At 34.4% G+C, this 14762-nt stretch overlaps 2 protein-coding genes across 5 annotated transcripts; one reads left to right on the top strand and one right to left on the bottom strand.

Annotated features, from left to right (window-relative positions):
• The first annotated feature begins 1180 nt into the window (after nucleotides 1-1180).
• On the top strand, nucleotides 1181-2983 carry LOC115979543 (psbP domain-containing protein 7, chloroplastic). Its single transcript, XM_031101602.1, has 3 exons — nucleotides 1181-1557; nucleotides 1908-2130; nucleotides 2480-2983. The coding sequence occupies exons 1-3, from the start codon at nucleotides 1221-1223 to the stop codon at nucleotides 2790-2792; spliced, it is 873 nt and encodes a 290-aa protein (XP_030957462.1). The 5' UTR covers nucleotides 1181-1220; the 3' UTR covers nucleotides 2793-2983.
• A 35-nt stretch (nucleotides 2984-3018) lies between these two features.
• Nucleotides 3019-12434, bottom strand: LOC115979542 (lysine-specific demethylase JMJ25). 4 transcript variants are annotated; one of them, XR_004089081.1, is made up of 14 exons: nucleotides 12114-12434; nucleotides 10596-11223; nucleotides 9419-9561; nucleotides 9212-9311; nucleotides 8943-9075; nucleotides 8757-8811; nucleotides 7829-8519; nucleotides 7336-7665; nucleotides 6370-6798; nucleotides 6061-6264; nucleotides 5296-5381; nucleotides 4079-4198; nucleotides 3633-3703; nucleotides 3019-3323 (listed from the first exon to the last, which is right to left on the bottom strand). XR_004089081.1 is itself a non-coding variant. In XM_031101600.1 (14 exons), the coding sequence occupies exons 2-14, from the start codon at nucleotides 11142-11144 to the stop codon at nucleotides 3224-3226; spliced, it is 2907 nt and encodes a 968-aa protein (XP_030957460.1). In that variant the 5' UTR covers nucleotides 11145-11223; nucleotides 12114-12434; the 3' UTR covers nucleotides 3019-3223. The 4 variants fall into 4 exon arrangements, 3 of the variants coding, with proteins under 3 accessions (XP_030957460.1, XP_030957461.1, XP_030957459.1); XM_031101600.1 differs by having other exon boundaries at nucleotides 4052-4198; nucleotides 6192-6264; XM_031101601.1 differs by having other exon boundaries at nucleotides 6192-6264; nucleotides 12114-12433.
• Between the last annotated feature and the right edge of the window lie 2328 nt (nucleotides 12435-14762).

The raw sequence follows: 14762 nt of genomic DNA, 5'->3' as shown, positions 1-14762 counted from the left end.
AAATAATTATTGTAATCCCTTTAGTTTGGTAGTTAGCTAGTTGGTTGAGATTAGGATTAGGATGAGTTAATTAGGATTTGAGCACATGTAGCTCATTTAACACATGGCTTAATTCATAAAACACATGTTGAATTAACTAGCCAATTATCTTGAGCCATGTGGGCCAATGACATTAGAGCTAGTCTCCTATAAATACATAATTGTAATTCAACATTAGATATCAATTGAAAAATAAACCAATTTCTTAATGCATTTGTGTATCTGTCTCTCTCTCTCTCTCTCTATGGAGGATGACTACCTCGAATTAAGTCAATTTTCCTACAATTCCCATCAATTCCCTTATAATTCCTATCCATCCCCATTAGGAACTACTAAGTTCCTAACATTATTTTTCTCTTAATCCTTCTACGTCTTTTTCTCTTAATAGTTCTTTGGAGGGTGACTATTATCTCAAATTTAGTCAAATTTCATGCAACTCTCATCTATTTTCATATAATTTCCATTTATCCCCTTTAAGAACCGCTAGATTCTTAACAGAATCAATTTGGTAAAAGAAGTGATTAGACGAGTCAAGAAACGTAAGCAAAACCCCATTTAGAAAATAAAGTGTCTACAAGAAACGTTTTAAAATACATGCAAGAATAGTAAACAATTAAACATTGTGTATGTGACCAAAAGTCTTATATCTCAACTGAAATCTCCTAATATTTTTAGCAAAGATATTTAGGATTTGAACAAGGACATGAGCAAATAGTCATATGCCTAAAGTAATAAGGACACCCTCGAATCTCAAAAAAATAAATCGGGTCCGAACTATTAACCCAAAGAGAGAGATGATTTCTGGGGCCTGGGGATGAAAGAAAACGGTGTCGTTCTAGAACGTTAAGCCAAAAACAATGAGAACCACCAAAACTAGATAAGCATTATCACAGAATATTGAGGATGCAAGAGTGCTAGATATCCTAGACAGTCTCCAACGTAAAAGTCATTTGAACCACCAATAGAATTCGACCACCTCACAAATTTTTCTCAAAAAACTCTAGCCCTACACTGCCTCAATTTCCTCAGATGGACTAAACCATCCAAATTGTGCAACGTGGCACACTGCCTTTGGTCAGCCACGTAATCCATTAAAAGGTGACATGTACACGACATAGAGGAACATTAGCCATGTACATTATGAGCTATGCCCCCCAACAAAATAGCTAGTAGCAAAGACAATGGCATTGCAAATGTACTACAATGCATGCAAAAATGCCCATATTCACCGGATTTTTATGACAAAATCCAATGGTGATTCGAAAGGGAGTGTTGAAGAGGTAAAAACCCGGCCGGGGAGGTCTCCGGCGGAGCAATTTGCACCACTAGCAACAACATTTAGGCGGAGGCTACTAGTTGGTGTTGGCTCAGCTTCACTAGTGGCTATTGGTGCAGATTTTGGTGGCATAACTAGTTTTCTTCTTGGGTTATCACCAGAAAGTGGGAGGGGTCTTAAGCTGGATGTGCTATATCCTATTAAAGGCTATAGTCGTTGCATTGAGACAAATGAAGGATTTGGTTAGTAAGTCCTAATGCCATATGTTATAATGTTGTTAAAGTTCTTTTGTAATTTTGTTTTAGTCTTTGTTTTGTCTCTAAAGCCAAAGAAAATAACCATCAATATGATTGTTCACTTTCTCTTAAAACGATTATCAATATGACATTAAAATGAGTGGAAAATATGTCAATGGTCTTTGATTCATATGGTGTTAGTAATCATGATGTGTGTTTGTGTATTAAGTATTTATATTCCTTAATAGTCTTTCTCCAAATAATAGTATTAGTACATTAAACAATTCTTTATCCAAAGAAGGGGAGAGAAAAATATTGACGCTACTTTGATTTTGAATTTGCTTTGCAAATAACAGAATTCATATACCCAGCAAAATGGGTTGGAGATCAAACACTGTTATATAGAGCTGTGGAAAAAACAGAGTTTGAAAGAGCACTTGATCCACCTTCAATAAGCACTGCCAAGTCAAACAACCGGCGGCGGAGCATTAGTGAACCAGTTGTCGCCTTTGGTCCCCCTGGTACAAGCGGCGAGCTCAATGTTAGCGTCATTGTGTCTACAGTTTCTAAAGACTTCTCGTAAGTACTTCAATTTTTGGGTTAACTTTGTAGTGCAATACCTTTGGCATTGATTAATTTCTGGGACTCTAGAAAAATACTAGTGCAGTGCAAGTAAATTTCTTACATGAATGAGACAGTTTTTGCTTAGCAAGTACAGTGTTGTACGCCCAAAATTTGAACTTTACAAACATGTTCATACCGTTACAAATGCTCTCATTAGTATAAGTTACTAGTTAGAGCAACATTGTCAAATCAAAATCTAGTTGTTAATCATTGGTTACTAAAGCTCTAAAGGGCCTGAACTATGCTAAATGTGACCAAAAAATGACCCATGAATTTGGAACTAATCCTTTACCTCTCTTCATAGTATTGAGGCATTTGGAGGACCAAAGGAGGTGGGCGAAGCAGTGGTTCGGACCATCACAGGATCTAGCAAACGCCCTGATGTTGAGGGGACATTGATAGAATCAGTTTTAAGAGAGGATCCTACAAAAAATGTCAAATACTATGAGCTTGAATTCAGAGTTGAGAGCCCCTCATTTCGGCGGCATAATGTTGCAGTTTGTTGTTCTAGTGGTGGTAGGCTATTTACTTTGAATGCTCAGGCACCAGAATCAGCTTGGCCAGAGGTGAAATCAGACTTCCAAACAATTGCTCATTCATTTAGTCTCACCTCCTGATAATGAGGAGGATAGGAGAACACTACAGTTTCTTCATGCAATTTTTCCATAACAGGGATGTTTTTAAACCTCTTGCAACCTGTCCTCATTGCCTGTACCTTTCCATGACTATTTTTTCCCAGTACTTTCCTCTTTTCAAGGTAGGTTGGGAGATGGTACGAGGACCATGACTGTGACTGAAAAGTAATCTTATTAAGAAACACGGTTTGGACTTCAGACTTGTGACTACTACAAAACTAATTCAACAACATATTTTGCTTTTCATTTTCTTCTAAACTATAATGGTTCTCATTAAATGCAGCACCAATGTCTAAAATCAGACCAGCTCAGGTTGTAGGGATGGTTAAAAATTACATATAATACATATATAATTGATATTTGCTCCTGAAACATTAGACTTCCTATACCTAAATTACAATTACTGTACACATTCAAGCACAAGTTATCTGTCTTCTCTTAATCATCTTCTCCATGTTCTCAGAAACCATTGCAGTCAAGTTAGGATCTTCAAATCCAAGCTCTGCACCAAGTCTGCAAAGGAGAAATCAAATATTAACACAGATAGTAGTATTTAGGAAAACCTCAAGAGTCTCAGACTACCCCATAGTCTAGGCTCCAACCACTCCTCATCATGTAACAAACACAATACTAGGCTTAATTGCAGACCCTTGTAGGGATGCAGCTTAATGCCATTGGGCAACAATCGCATTAGTCAGGTGTTATTTCTATTTTTGTTCTTTTCCATGGAAGAGAAAAGAATGTTGGAGAGAGAAAGAGAGAAGTGGGGGTGGGGAGGCGAGTAACAAGTACTACAACAGAATTAAGACTTAATTTGCTTACTTTGGATCAAGAACCAATTTCTGGACTTCTTTAATAGCTGAACTTGCTGCGTAAAGCGATATCTTTCCAACCTGTGTCAGAAACCAATATGAAAATGAGAACTCGCCAAAATAAAGAGAACAAGAATTGTTTGACAGAATAGAGGGGGGAGCGGAAGGAAGGAATTAAACAATTTAAAGCAATAAACTAAATGGGTAAAATTTAGGTACAATACCTTTTGTGCAGTACATTATGTTCTCCAATTAAATTCAAACCCAAAAATTTATATTGAATTTAATTGTCCTTGGAAATGAGAACACTGCTTGTGTCAATAAGTGTTTGAATTTAATTGGGAAACCTAATGTACTAAACATAAGGTATTGTATCTAAGTTTTGCCAAAAATAAAGAATGACAGAAGGAAAAGGAAGGAAATGAATACTTCTAGGAAAAATTTCCTTTGTCTGACCTCCAACACCTGCAGGTTTGCTTCTTGGTCATTAGGGAGACAGCGGATTTCTTCAGCCAACCTTACAGCCTCCCCCAGACTTTCAGGAGATAAGAAATCAAGCCCCAACTGAACATTGGACTGAGAATTTTACAAGGAAAGCAAACATCAATCTAATGTTACAAACCCAATTTCACAAAGAGGAATCTGGAATTACTTACTAAAATTTTCAACACATCTAAATTCAGTGTCTAATTTTCTACTAATTCAACCACCTATCAAAATAGTTTCTACAAATTTAAGTTGTTTCATAAAGAACAAACAGGGAGTCTGCTTCAGCTTCCCACCCAGGGCCGTAGTACATCATGAAGCACATTGCATGGAAGCATGTGATATAAATTATGAATTGAAGACAGAACTTTTGTGCTCAAAAGTTAATTTTCTCTTAACTTTCAATAATTGGGCAGTCCAAATTTCATAAAAAATTTCACTCCTTCATTAGCAAGCAAATACTGATAAAGAACTTCTCGGAAACCATCTACTGCAACTACTGAGAAAATTAAAAAAACATATATATTTGAAATGGTTTATGCACACACACACATGCATATAGACACACACTCACAGGTGCACAGAACTATATATTTTAGCGGCTATAATAATAATGAGTTTTTAAATTTATAATGAATGTTGAAAGTGGGGTTTTGAAGCTCCCCATTTGGCCCACGATTTAATGTTGTAGCCAGGACTCACTCAAGATTATGAAAAGATCAAATTCCCATAACCTTCCTAACTGCAAGGCTTGCACATAAGAACGAAGATGAAGCCAAAATTCTTCAAGAGGAAAGATATATATCCTTATGAAAGACACACAAAGTTTTAAAGCAACTAACATCTTAAGCAACATGACCGGCAGTGCCTGTCTTGCAGATAACCAAAATAACATCCTTCCATTAAAGAAACAAGAAAGAAATAACCCTTCCGAAAGACAACAGTCTAAGCTTCTATTAAGACAATGTCTACATTACACCAAAAGTCCAGATACACTCCTCTAATGAATATAACATATAGACCGTTCAATCTCTCATCAAGAATTTTAAAGCAATATTCCAATCACGAGTCAAAAGAAACATTATTTCATTCAAACTCACTAATTTAAGTAAAAACATGTAATATTGGACTCGCTAAAAAAATTAGAGTTATACTAGCATGAAGGTAATCAACCATAGTGAACTTACCTGGAGATTTCTCACTTGGAAAGGGCATCCTGCAGGGACAAATATAGCTTGCCCCAAATGCTGTTCAAATGACCATGGCTCAACTCCTGAGGAAGAGGAAAGCTATTTAGATTTTAAACAAGCATTCAAAAATGCCATAGAAAGTACCTATGATTCAACATCAACACACAAATTGCATGAAAGGGGAGCTGTTATATAAAGAAAAGATTCTAGAAAGAATCCAAAAAAAAAAAAAAAACCAGCTTGTTTTTAAATGCAAAATTAGCATCCCCCAAATTTATTTATTTTTATAAGTTTTTAGTGAAAGGATACATGAATTTCATTAAATGCCCTAGAAAGTACTTATGATTCAACATCAGCACACAAATTGGATGAAAGGGCAACTGTTACATAGAGAAGAGATTTTAGCAAGAATCCCAAAAAGGAAAAAAAAATGCCAGCTTAGTTTTAAATGCAAGATTGGTGTTACTGCAAATTTTTCAAACCACAGGCTTCTTCCTTTTGTCAAATTTGGTTTTAAAAAAACTCATTCTTTTTTCTTTTTCTTTTTTTGAGAGGTTTGAACAAAACTCATTCTTAGTGGTTAGCTTTTCCATAACTTTGTCTGTGCCATGTACATTTCAAAAATAACCACCATGCTTAGTTGGGAATGATGTGAAATATATTAGAATATTAGACAAACATAAAACCAGTATTACATTAACTTTTTTTTTCTTTTCAGGGAAAATTCCTTAGAGAAATACAGTTAATAGCAGGAAAAATTACCCCAAATAATCCAGTAAATAGTCATGTTGAAAAGTTCTACACATCTCAAACATGCATCTCAGGTCAAAAGAAGTATTCTGTCTCCAAAGCTTGATCAATAATTAGGAACATCAATTGTTACTTATCCTTACCAAATTCTTCCTTCAGCTTTCTTTTATGATGCCCATTCAGGAATACCGTTTCTTCATAAAGATGCCTTTTCACCTGAAAACCCAAAAGTTATTAGGAGCACACATTAAGCAAGCCAATTACGGTATATTCAATTAAAAGAATAACTATATTTACTAAGATTATAAGATAAAAACTTACTAAATCATTTGATACTCCATCAGGCTTCCCAAATTCTTTCCAGTGAATTCTTAAATAATCAGTCACCTTTGGGACATCATGCCGGCGAAAAACATCCCATAGAACTCCAGGATCACTCCTTTCAGGGACATCTTCACCCTCTCTGTTTGATGTTTCACAATTGACATTATTCTCTTTAACATCAGCAGTTTCAATCCCCTGATCCAGCATTGACTCATTTTCATTTTCATCCACTTTTGCACCACATTCATTCTGCACAAATTGACTACCAAGCAATATATCAGGGGACCCTTCCTCATCCAAATCTGCTTGTGGATCCTCCGGTGATTCTTTCATCTCAGAATCCTCAAAGGATTTTTGTATCTTTTCAATCTTTACACTCTGCTGGCCTTGTAGATTCACATTACAAGTATGCACCAATAGGTATACCTGACCATAGTTCAATGATGTCAATTCAATTTGACTCATCACTTTGTTGGTTTACATCAGATGACAGGATGGGGATAAAAATAAGATAAAAGCTCATGATGTTAGACTCCAGCAACATACGGATTAAGGGTTTTCAACCCATACAGCATTATAGATTATATTATGACATATTTATAACAGTTGAAGCTAGCTAAATTCAATAAGAATAACAATCAGGTTCTATGGTTATTAAGTGCTTGTTTATAATATTGGATGTATAATACAGTATTATTATATACAATTTGAGAACCATGAAATTAGAGGTTAAAACTTGAGATGCATACATGATTAACAATTGTGCAAAGAAATATTTAGCGTTTTTTCTAATTTGATATGCTTTACATTTTTAGGGGGGGAGTATACAGAAAATACAGCTTACAAAAATTTTCAAACACAAACTGCAAATCAAATGCAACAGTTTGGTACAAAAAAAGTATATCTAAAAAGTTAACATCATCAACAATAGGTCAATGAGAAAGGGGAAGAATAATAAGTTACCATGTCACGCATATTGAAATGAAGATTGGTCACTGGATCGCCTCTACCAAGTTCTTCATAGGTCCCATAAGAAATAAAAATTTTAGGTCCTACATCATTCTGTAAGGAATAATGAGGCAATTTTGCAGCAACATTTAGAAGACCCCACTTGGAGTGGATATACTCAAGTAAGGGCAGTTTACTGATAAAATCAGGTCTCTGGTACAATAAGAACTCTTCAGATGCACTGGGGGAAGGCCAATCCTTCAACTTCAACATTTCTGGCTGACCATTTTCAAGAATTCGTCCATCAGAATATCCTTTGATGAACTGACCAAGTTCAATGTCAACCTGCCATCATGTCAAACCACAGAAAGCAAATATAAAATTAATTAATTGAGTTTCAACCAAGTAATAATTTACTAAATATAAAAATTATTCATTGCAATCAACAGAGATATGAGAGAACACAGAAAAGCCTTAGAAAAAATAAGCAATAGCTAGTAGAGCTTACCTCAGAACAGTCAAAGCAATCTATGGCCTTCACCACTCGGTTCTCATCTTTTGTTTTCTCGTCTGCTGTCTCCTGAATCCCTCTCCATATAACCATCGGATCCCAGCTTGAAGTTGATGGGCTATCAAACACCTGTTTGACAATAATAGGTTCACCCCTGGCCCAGTGCTTTCTAAAATTTCCAATCCCATCAGATTTAATATCTTGAGTTGCAGGGCAGTACAAGAAATTATCATCACTGTCTTCTCTATGAGCATATTGGCAGAGTCTAGGATCATCCAACCCAGTATTTTCTAGGCTGCCAGCATCATATATCCTACACCCACTAACCATTTCCTCCACATTTTTTACCAGTTTTGCAACCCAGTTCATCTTAAAAATGCGGCTTAAATTTAATGATGAGTGACCACAGCCACCAAACTCTGGTGGGGGGCATGGAATACTCCCATCACTATTGGCTTGCCAACCAGGAAACTTTTCCGGTAAAATTAGTTTTAGTTTGGATACTTTCACTTGCCCTGTCGCAGTTGCTTTGTCTTGACTTTTGCCACGGATCTGATTATCTGCCAATTCTCCTTTAACATCATTTTGAGATGCTTCCCGAAGATCTTGACAGCAACTAAGGCACAGATCATACGTGCAACTGGCACAACGCCGATGATAATCTGTAATGGGTATCCTACAGAAATTGCTACAAGGAAAAACAGAGAATGAAGGCAAATCAGAAATCAACAGCAAATAGAGAAGCCAGAAATAAACATAATAAACTAATCAGAAAAATCTTATCTCTTTTCTAGTGAAGATAAATCACAAAAAATGAGATGCAATGAATCATGTTGTTTCATTACTGCTTTTTGAGACTCTAATGACATATAATTATAAACTAAGTGACTTTAACACAAATAGCTTAATAGTGTTCCTCAATTACCAGCACATCTGCTCATCTGCATTCACTTTTGTCCTGGCAAGAAATAGTTCTTTCCCTGATGACAAACATTATGTAAATATTGGTCACATAATGTATAAATGGTACATACCCAAAAAATTAAAATATAGAGAGAGAGAGAGAGAGTATTTTAAATGTCACTGGGAGCATGAACAAATGACATCTTACCATTCAACTTTTTTTGTAGTTCTACTTCAGAAGCCTGCTCATGATGGATTTGCTTAACTACTGGAAGCACCGAAGATAATAGGCAGTGAAGATATTTCAATTTGTCTAGAACAGGTATTTCACGTATTCTAACCTGAAACTCAAAAAAATTTATAATAATAAAGATCAAAGAACCATGCCCAGTGAAACTTGGTAAGCATATTTCACAATATTAATGAAACTTAATCATGTAAAGAAATGGTGGCCTCTTCAACCCATATATGAAATACCTTTATTGAATTATCTGAACGCAAGCACACTTTGCAACTACAAGTACCCCGGCATGCAGGGCAACTTCTCTGAATTTCTTCCAATGGAATATCTGAGTAACTAAGGTAGTGAAGCATGAAAATCAGGTCATAAAAGAAGCTTAATGACTAAGTTGTAAAAATTAAAACAAAAATACCATCACACATCTAAAGTGATAAAATACTAACCATGTGGAGATACAGCTATCACAATATCCTCTCCTATCACATTTAAGGCACCAAGTAACTTTATCTCTATCATTCCTCCGGCATTGGTGGCAAGGTTGCCCACCGGCTTCTTCAGAGGAATCTGTACTTCCATCAGAGTCCTCCTGAAAAAAAAACTTGTAAACCCCGGCATCAGATAACATAGAAGTGGTAGAGAAAGGGTTCCTAAATATTAATAATGGGTAGAAATACAAAGTGACAGACCCACCCAGAAAACTCTTGAAACAAAATCAAATATCAACATTGAATTTTGAATTAGTCGTTCTTAAGGATAAGGCTCCACTTCATTGATAAAGGGATTAAAAAATTTTAACCAAACAACAATGATGTATCTCTCACACCATATGGCTTATACGGTATGTTTCCATCTTCAGTCCATATATCCTTTTTGTGTGTGTGTCTGTGTGATATTAATAGGCCGTATCAGAGATCATTAACAATAACTTCCTTATGATATTCTTTAGTCTAGCTTTGAAGTTTGCAGGAGAAGCAAGGTGTCAAAAGGATTGAAAGGGAACAAGGTAATCAAGTTTCATTTGTTTCATAGTCTGATCCAGCTAGAATGGCAGTAGAAGAGCTGGAGCCAAGGTTTTTTGTTATTTAGGTAATAATAATTTCGAAAGTAATGGCTGTAAAAAACATTTGAGAATTCACCCGTGCCATTAAAAAGATGTGCTATTCTATCCCAGATATAAGCCTTTTGTTCTCATACTGGCAAGTGCAGCTTAAAGTAAGACATACTTTTTTTAACAGAGCTATAATGAAGAAAACTTCATCCTTGTATCAACATTCTACAAGTATAAGAGACACCATCTTTGACACTCTTCTAACAGTCAATTTACTCTAGGATCCTTCCAGGACTTTGTTTTCTCCCTCTTCCTTTTTTTGTGTTTTTTTTTGTGTTTTTTTTTGGGAGGGGGAAGTGTTTGGATAAGTGATAATTCTGTCCGTAACTGGAAGAACTTAAGCATACAGGAATGATACTTATTACTTAAGGTCCCCCTAGAGAGTTACAATCAAAAAGAGTAACAATATTTCAATTACTGGTTTCTATTCAATCCGAGAAAAAGAATTTCTATTACCAACAACGAAAACAAATCTCAAGAGATGCAGCCAAATACTTCAAAACAAAACTCACCGTCATAGCATCATTAGCATCAAAGCTCCTTTGTGATCTACTCTTAGATGAGTCCATGCCCGAAGTTGGTGGTGTCTTGTGAGACCTCCAGTTTTCTTCAAAATGTCCAGCATCTCTTTGTGAATTTTCATTTGTCTTTTGAGGATTACGTGCGGCCAAACTCCTCATCGTTGCTGTCTCAGGTGAATAGCGAAACTGATTCTTGGATACCTTCTCAAACAACATTTTCCCTGAGGCTGGAACAGGATAATCTTCAACTTTTGTGTTCACAGGCGGTGTATCATATTCATCACTCTTACTCTCCAAGTAAATATCACTTTCACCTAACGACTTCCTCTTGGCTTTCTTTAAGTTAGCTCTCATTGCAGAATTAGCCGCCCTCTTCTTTGCCTGGATGTAGTGCTTCTCACATACTGTCTTATCTGGCATCGACATGGCAGTGCATCTCCATTGTTTCCCATCTGACCTCTTGCAACGCAAATCATCTGGAATTCCAACATTATCCTCAGCATTTGCAGAGGATGATCGTGGATGATCCATCGTACTCATGTTATGGTAAACTCCAACCGTGATATAACATGCAGAGCATTAGACTGATAAGATCAACCTGCAAATAATCCTTTAACACCTACCACACACAGCAAAAATTAATATAATTCTATCAAACAATGCTGTACATACAAAGGAAACCAAGAACCAGAGAACCAATAAACAATGACCAATTCTTAAGTAACACGAGCCTGAATGAACAGATACACAACGAGATACAACAAAAGAAAAGTTATACGCAGCAAGGCAGTTCAACTGGCAAACATATTAAACTATAATTTGTGCAAGGAAACAGAAAATAAAAATCTTCACCAGTTGGGGCCAATCTCAGAAGGGTTTAACAGTAGTTTCTCTTTCAATCATTCATGATACGGGAAAGCACAATGAGAAATTAGAATGTTAAAGTTCAACGCAAATTGATGAATATACTAGTCCAAACCTCAATTTCCAAGAAAAATCAATTCTCATTAGCTGGCAAATTTTATTTTATTTCCTAAATTTAGACCACGTAGATTGCTAATTACAAATTTACAAATCCTCCAATTCTGATATATACAACAAATTCTTTTGAACCCGAAAGTAGTACACAAATAGGTGTGTGCAAAAAAAAAAAAAAAAAAAAGCAAGAATTCACGTTCTAACAACCAAGCCCTTCATAATGCACGAAACAAATCAATTAAGAAACCCATAAGGCACGCACAAAAATACTTCACAACAATAATAATCACATGGGTCACGAAAAAATAAAAAATTTACAGCAACCCAGATTAAAACAAACTGCATTTGTCCCAAAAAAAAATTTACACCCACACATAAGACGAAAAAGAAAGATTCAATCTTGAAGAAGCACGAACCAGTCAAAGGCATAGAATTTTAAGAAAAGACACATACAGAGATATAAACAAACACATATATATTATGTATGAGCAAAAAGTAAACAAAGAAATACAATATGAGAGAGAAGGGTACCTGAAACTAGGGTTTGACGCCAAGTACAGAGAAGAAAGTACTAAAACGAAGAACCCTTTTAAGGAAAAGGGGAAAAAGGAAATTTGGGAATTTTAAGAATTGTGTAATTCCTGTTTTCTCTGGCTAATCAGTCCAAATAGCTATGAGCCTATGACCCTTTTGGTCTCCGGCTTCTTTTGTTTTCTTTGTTTTTTTGTTTTCTGTTTTTTTTAATTTGCTTTTCATGTTTTCTGCTCTCTTTTTAACTTCTCTGCCTCTGGGTTTTCCAGACACTGTGTGTTAGTGCAATAACCAGGTCGGTACCAGCAAAATTCTAAAACAAACCTCTTTTTCTTTTTTTTCTTTTTTCTTCCTCTATTTGCTTTTTTACAATTTGCTGAAGTGGCAGTAGTAGTTGGTCTTTTTTTTTGGTTCTTTTTTTTTTAATTTTATCAACAATAGTGTTTTATTTAATTGGGATGAAAAACAAGTCCGGATAAGTGTCATGAATAGGAAGGATGAGAATGTTGAGGCAATTTTTATTGAAAGATTACTATGTTATCGGTATTTTTACAACGATTTTACAATAAATTTTAAATGATAAATTATTAGTGATTGTTATAGGTAAATAAAAAAATAATTTAAATTACGGATTCAAATAAGAATCAAGCCCTTATTTATGATGTTATTTCTATATCTTAATTAATAAAGGTTTCAGTCTCCTATTAAAAAATTAAAAATTAAAATTAATAATAATTTACCGTCAATGGTTTATTTTAACAATGTTATGGATGTAATACATCATCTTTTTATTACTCATCTGGATTTGACTCGTTTATTGCACTAGTCAAATTTTAGGAAATATAACCTAATAGTTGGGACAAAGTATTATATTCATTGCAGAATCCATTATATACTTGAAAAAAAAAAAGGTCTAATATCACTTTTTTTTTCCCTTACTTCTTTTGGTAGGTAGTTGAGGGACCCAAGTGCCTAAAGCCCAGACATTAAAACATAGAATAATAAAAATGGTGGAAATTTTTATTTTAAATTCCATAACTTCATGGTGTAACAAATTAAATTCAATAGTTTTAAAAATAATAAATTAAATCATAAAGTTTCAAAATGTAATAAACTAAACTCTACAATTTTAAAAATAACAAATTAAACTCTAATTTAAAAAAGTAACAAATTAAATATACAATGAGTCAATGAGGGTTTAATTTGTCATTTTTTTAAAAAAAAACCTCAAGGTTTAATTACATGATTAATTATTTACTTTTTAAAACCTTGAGATTCAAGTTATTATCTTTGAAATTATAAGGAATAATTTGTTCCACCTTATAAAGTATAGAGTTTAAGATGAATATCTCCCTAAAAATTGTCATTCATTGCGCAAGTCGGTTGGACTGGATTAGTTTAAGGGACTAGTAATTTGAAGGGTGAAGAGTGAAGACACACCCTTTGTTTTTTGTTTTGTTTTTTTTTTTTTTTTTTTTTTTTTTTTTTTTTTTTACCCAGTGTAAAGACATAACCTTATTTCCTTGACAGGTACTACGCCCCAGTCCCTCCTCCCTAGTCTGCTGGGTCATTTTTACTTTTGAAATCAAACAGGTCCTATAGAGAGAGAGAGAGAGAGAGAGAGATGGATGACTCTGCCCAATCCTACCGACAATAGGCGTGGATCATGTTTGGTTTTAAGACATCTAATTAATCCAATTACAGGTTTATATATATATATATATATATATATATAAATAAATCCAAGTGGAGGTTAGTGTAACTTCTCTAATATTTGTGGTACAATCTTCATAATCACAACATGAGTTAAATACTATTTTATGTATATTTCTTCTTCTTCTTCTTTTTATTTTTTATTTTTTCTGTTATAGATATGCGGTTAAAGGAGAAAATGTGTTTGTTTGTTTGAGAGAAATAGAGTGTTGAGCTTCCTTAAATATTAAATTAAAAAGAGAGGGGTGGGGGGGGGATATTGTGAGTTTTTTTTTATTATTATAATTTTATAGTAACAATGAAGGAAGGGAGAGTTTGAACCTAAATATCTTGAAAACATCAAGAAATATCAGCTAGTTGAGCTATAAGGCTCTTGATGTGAGAGAGACTTGAAATTAAAAATTAGTAGGTTCCAATTAACTCAACTTGTATCTTTTGAAGGAAAAAAAAAAAAAATTTCCTCTACATAATTTTTAATGTAATTGAATTTTCCACCTTGAAACGGGTGCTAAGAACTATGTATTAAGTGCTTGTGTAGTCCCAATTCACGCGACAAAACAAAGACAAAAAAATAAAAATAAAATTGAAAAAGATGCAAAATCATGAATTTCAAAGCCAAAAAGGGTAAAAATAAATACAACACGTTTGAATAGAGAATCAAAAAGTCACAATGATTGAAAAATTAATTTTACAACATTTAAGACCAAAACCTTAACGAAGTATGGTCAAAAGGCTGAATTTTTTATCCAACTATTGGATCGTGTTAAATTTTAGACCATCTTGTAGGACATATTTTTCCCTTCAAAACGGTTGTATATGGGCCAAAATCGGAATTAAAACGAATGAGATATACCAAAATACGAAAAACCCTAACAGAAACATTCATTTTTTTAAAAGCAAAACTGGCAATTTTTTACCTACCTTCGCACAATAAAC

The sequence above is a fragment of the Quercus lobata genome, chromosome 3 (assembly GCF_001633185.2).
Source record: "Quercus lobata isolate SW786 chromosome 3, ValleyOak3.0 Primary Assembly, whole genome shotgun sequence".
NCBI lineage: Eukaryota > Viridiplantae > Streptophyta > Magnoliopsida > Fagales > Fagaceae > Quercus > Quercus lobata.
The sequence above is the reverse complement of the archived record's forward strand: the minus strand, read 5'-3'. Positions and strand labels throughout refer to the sequence as shown.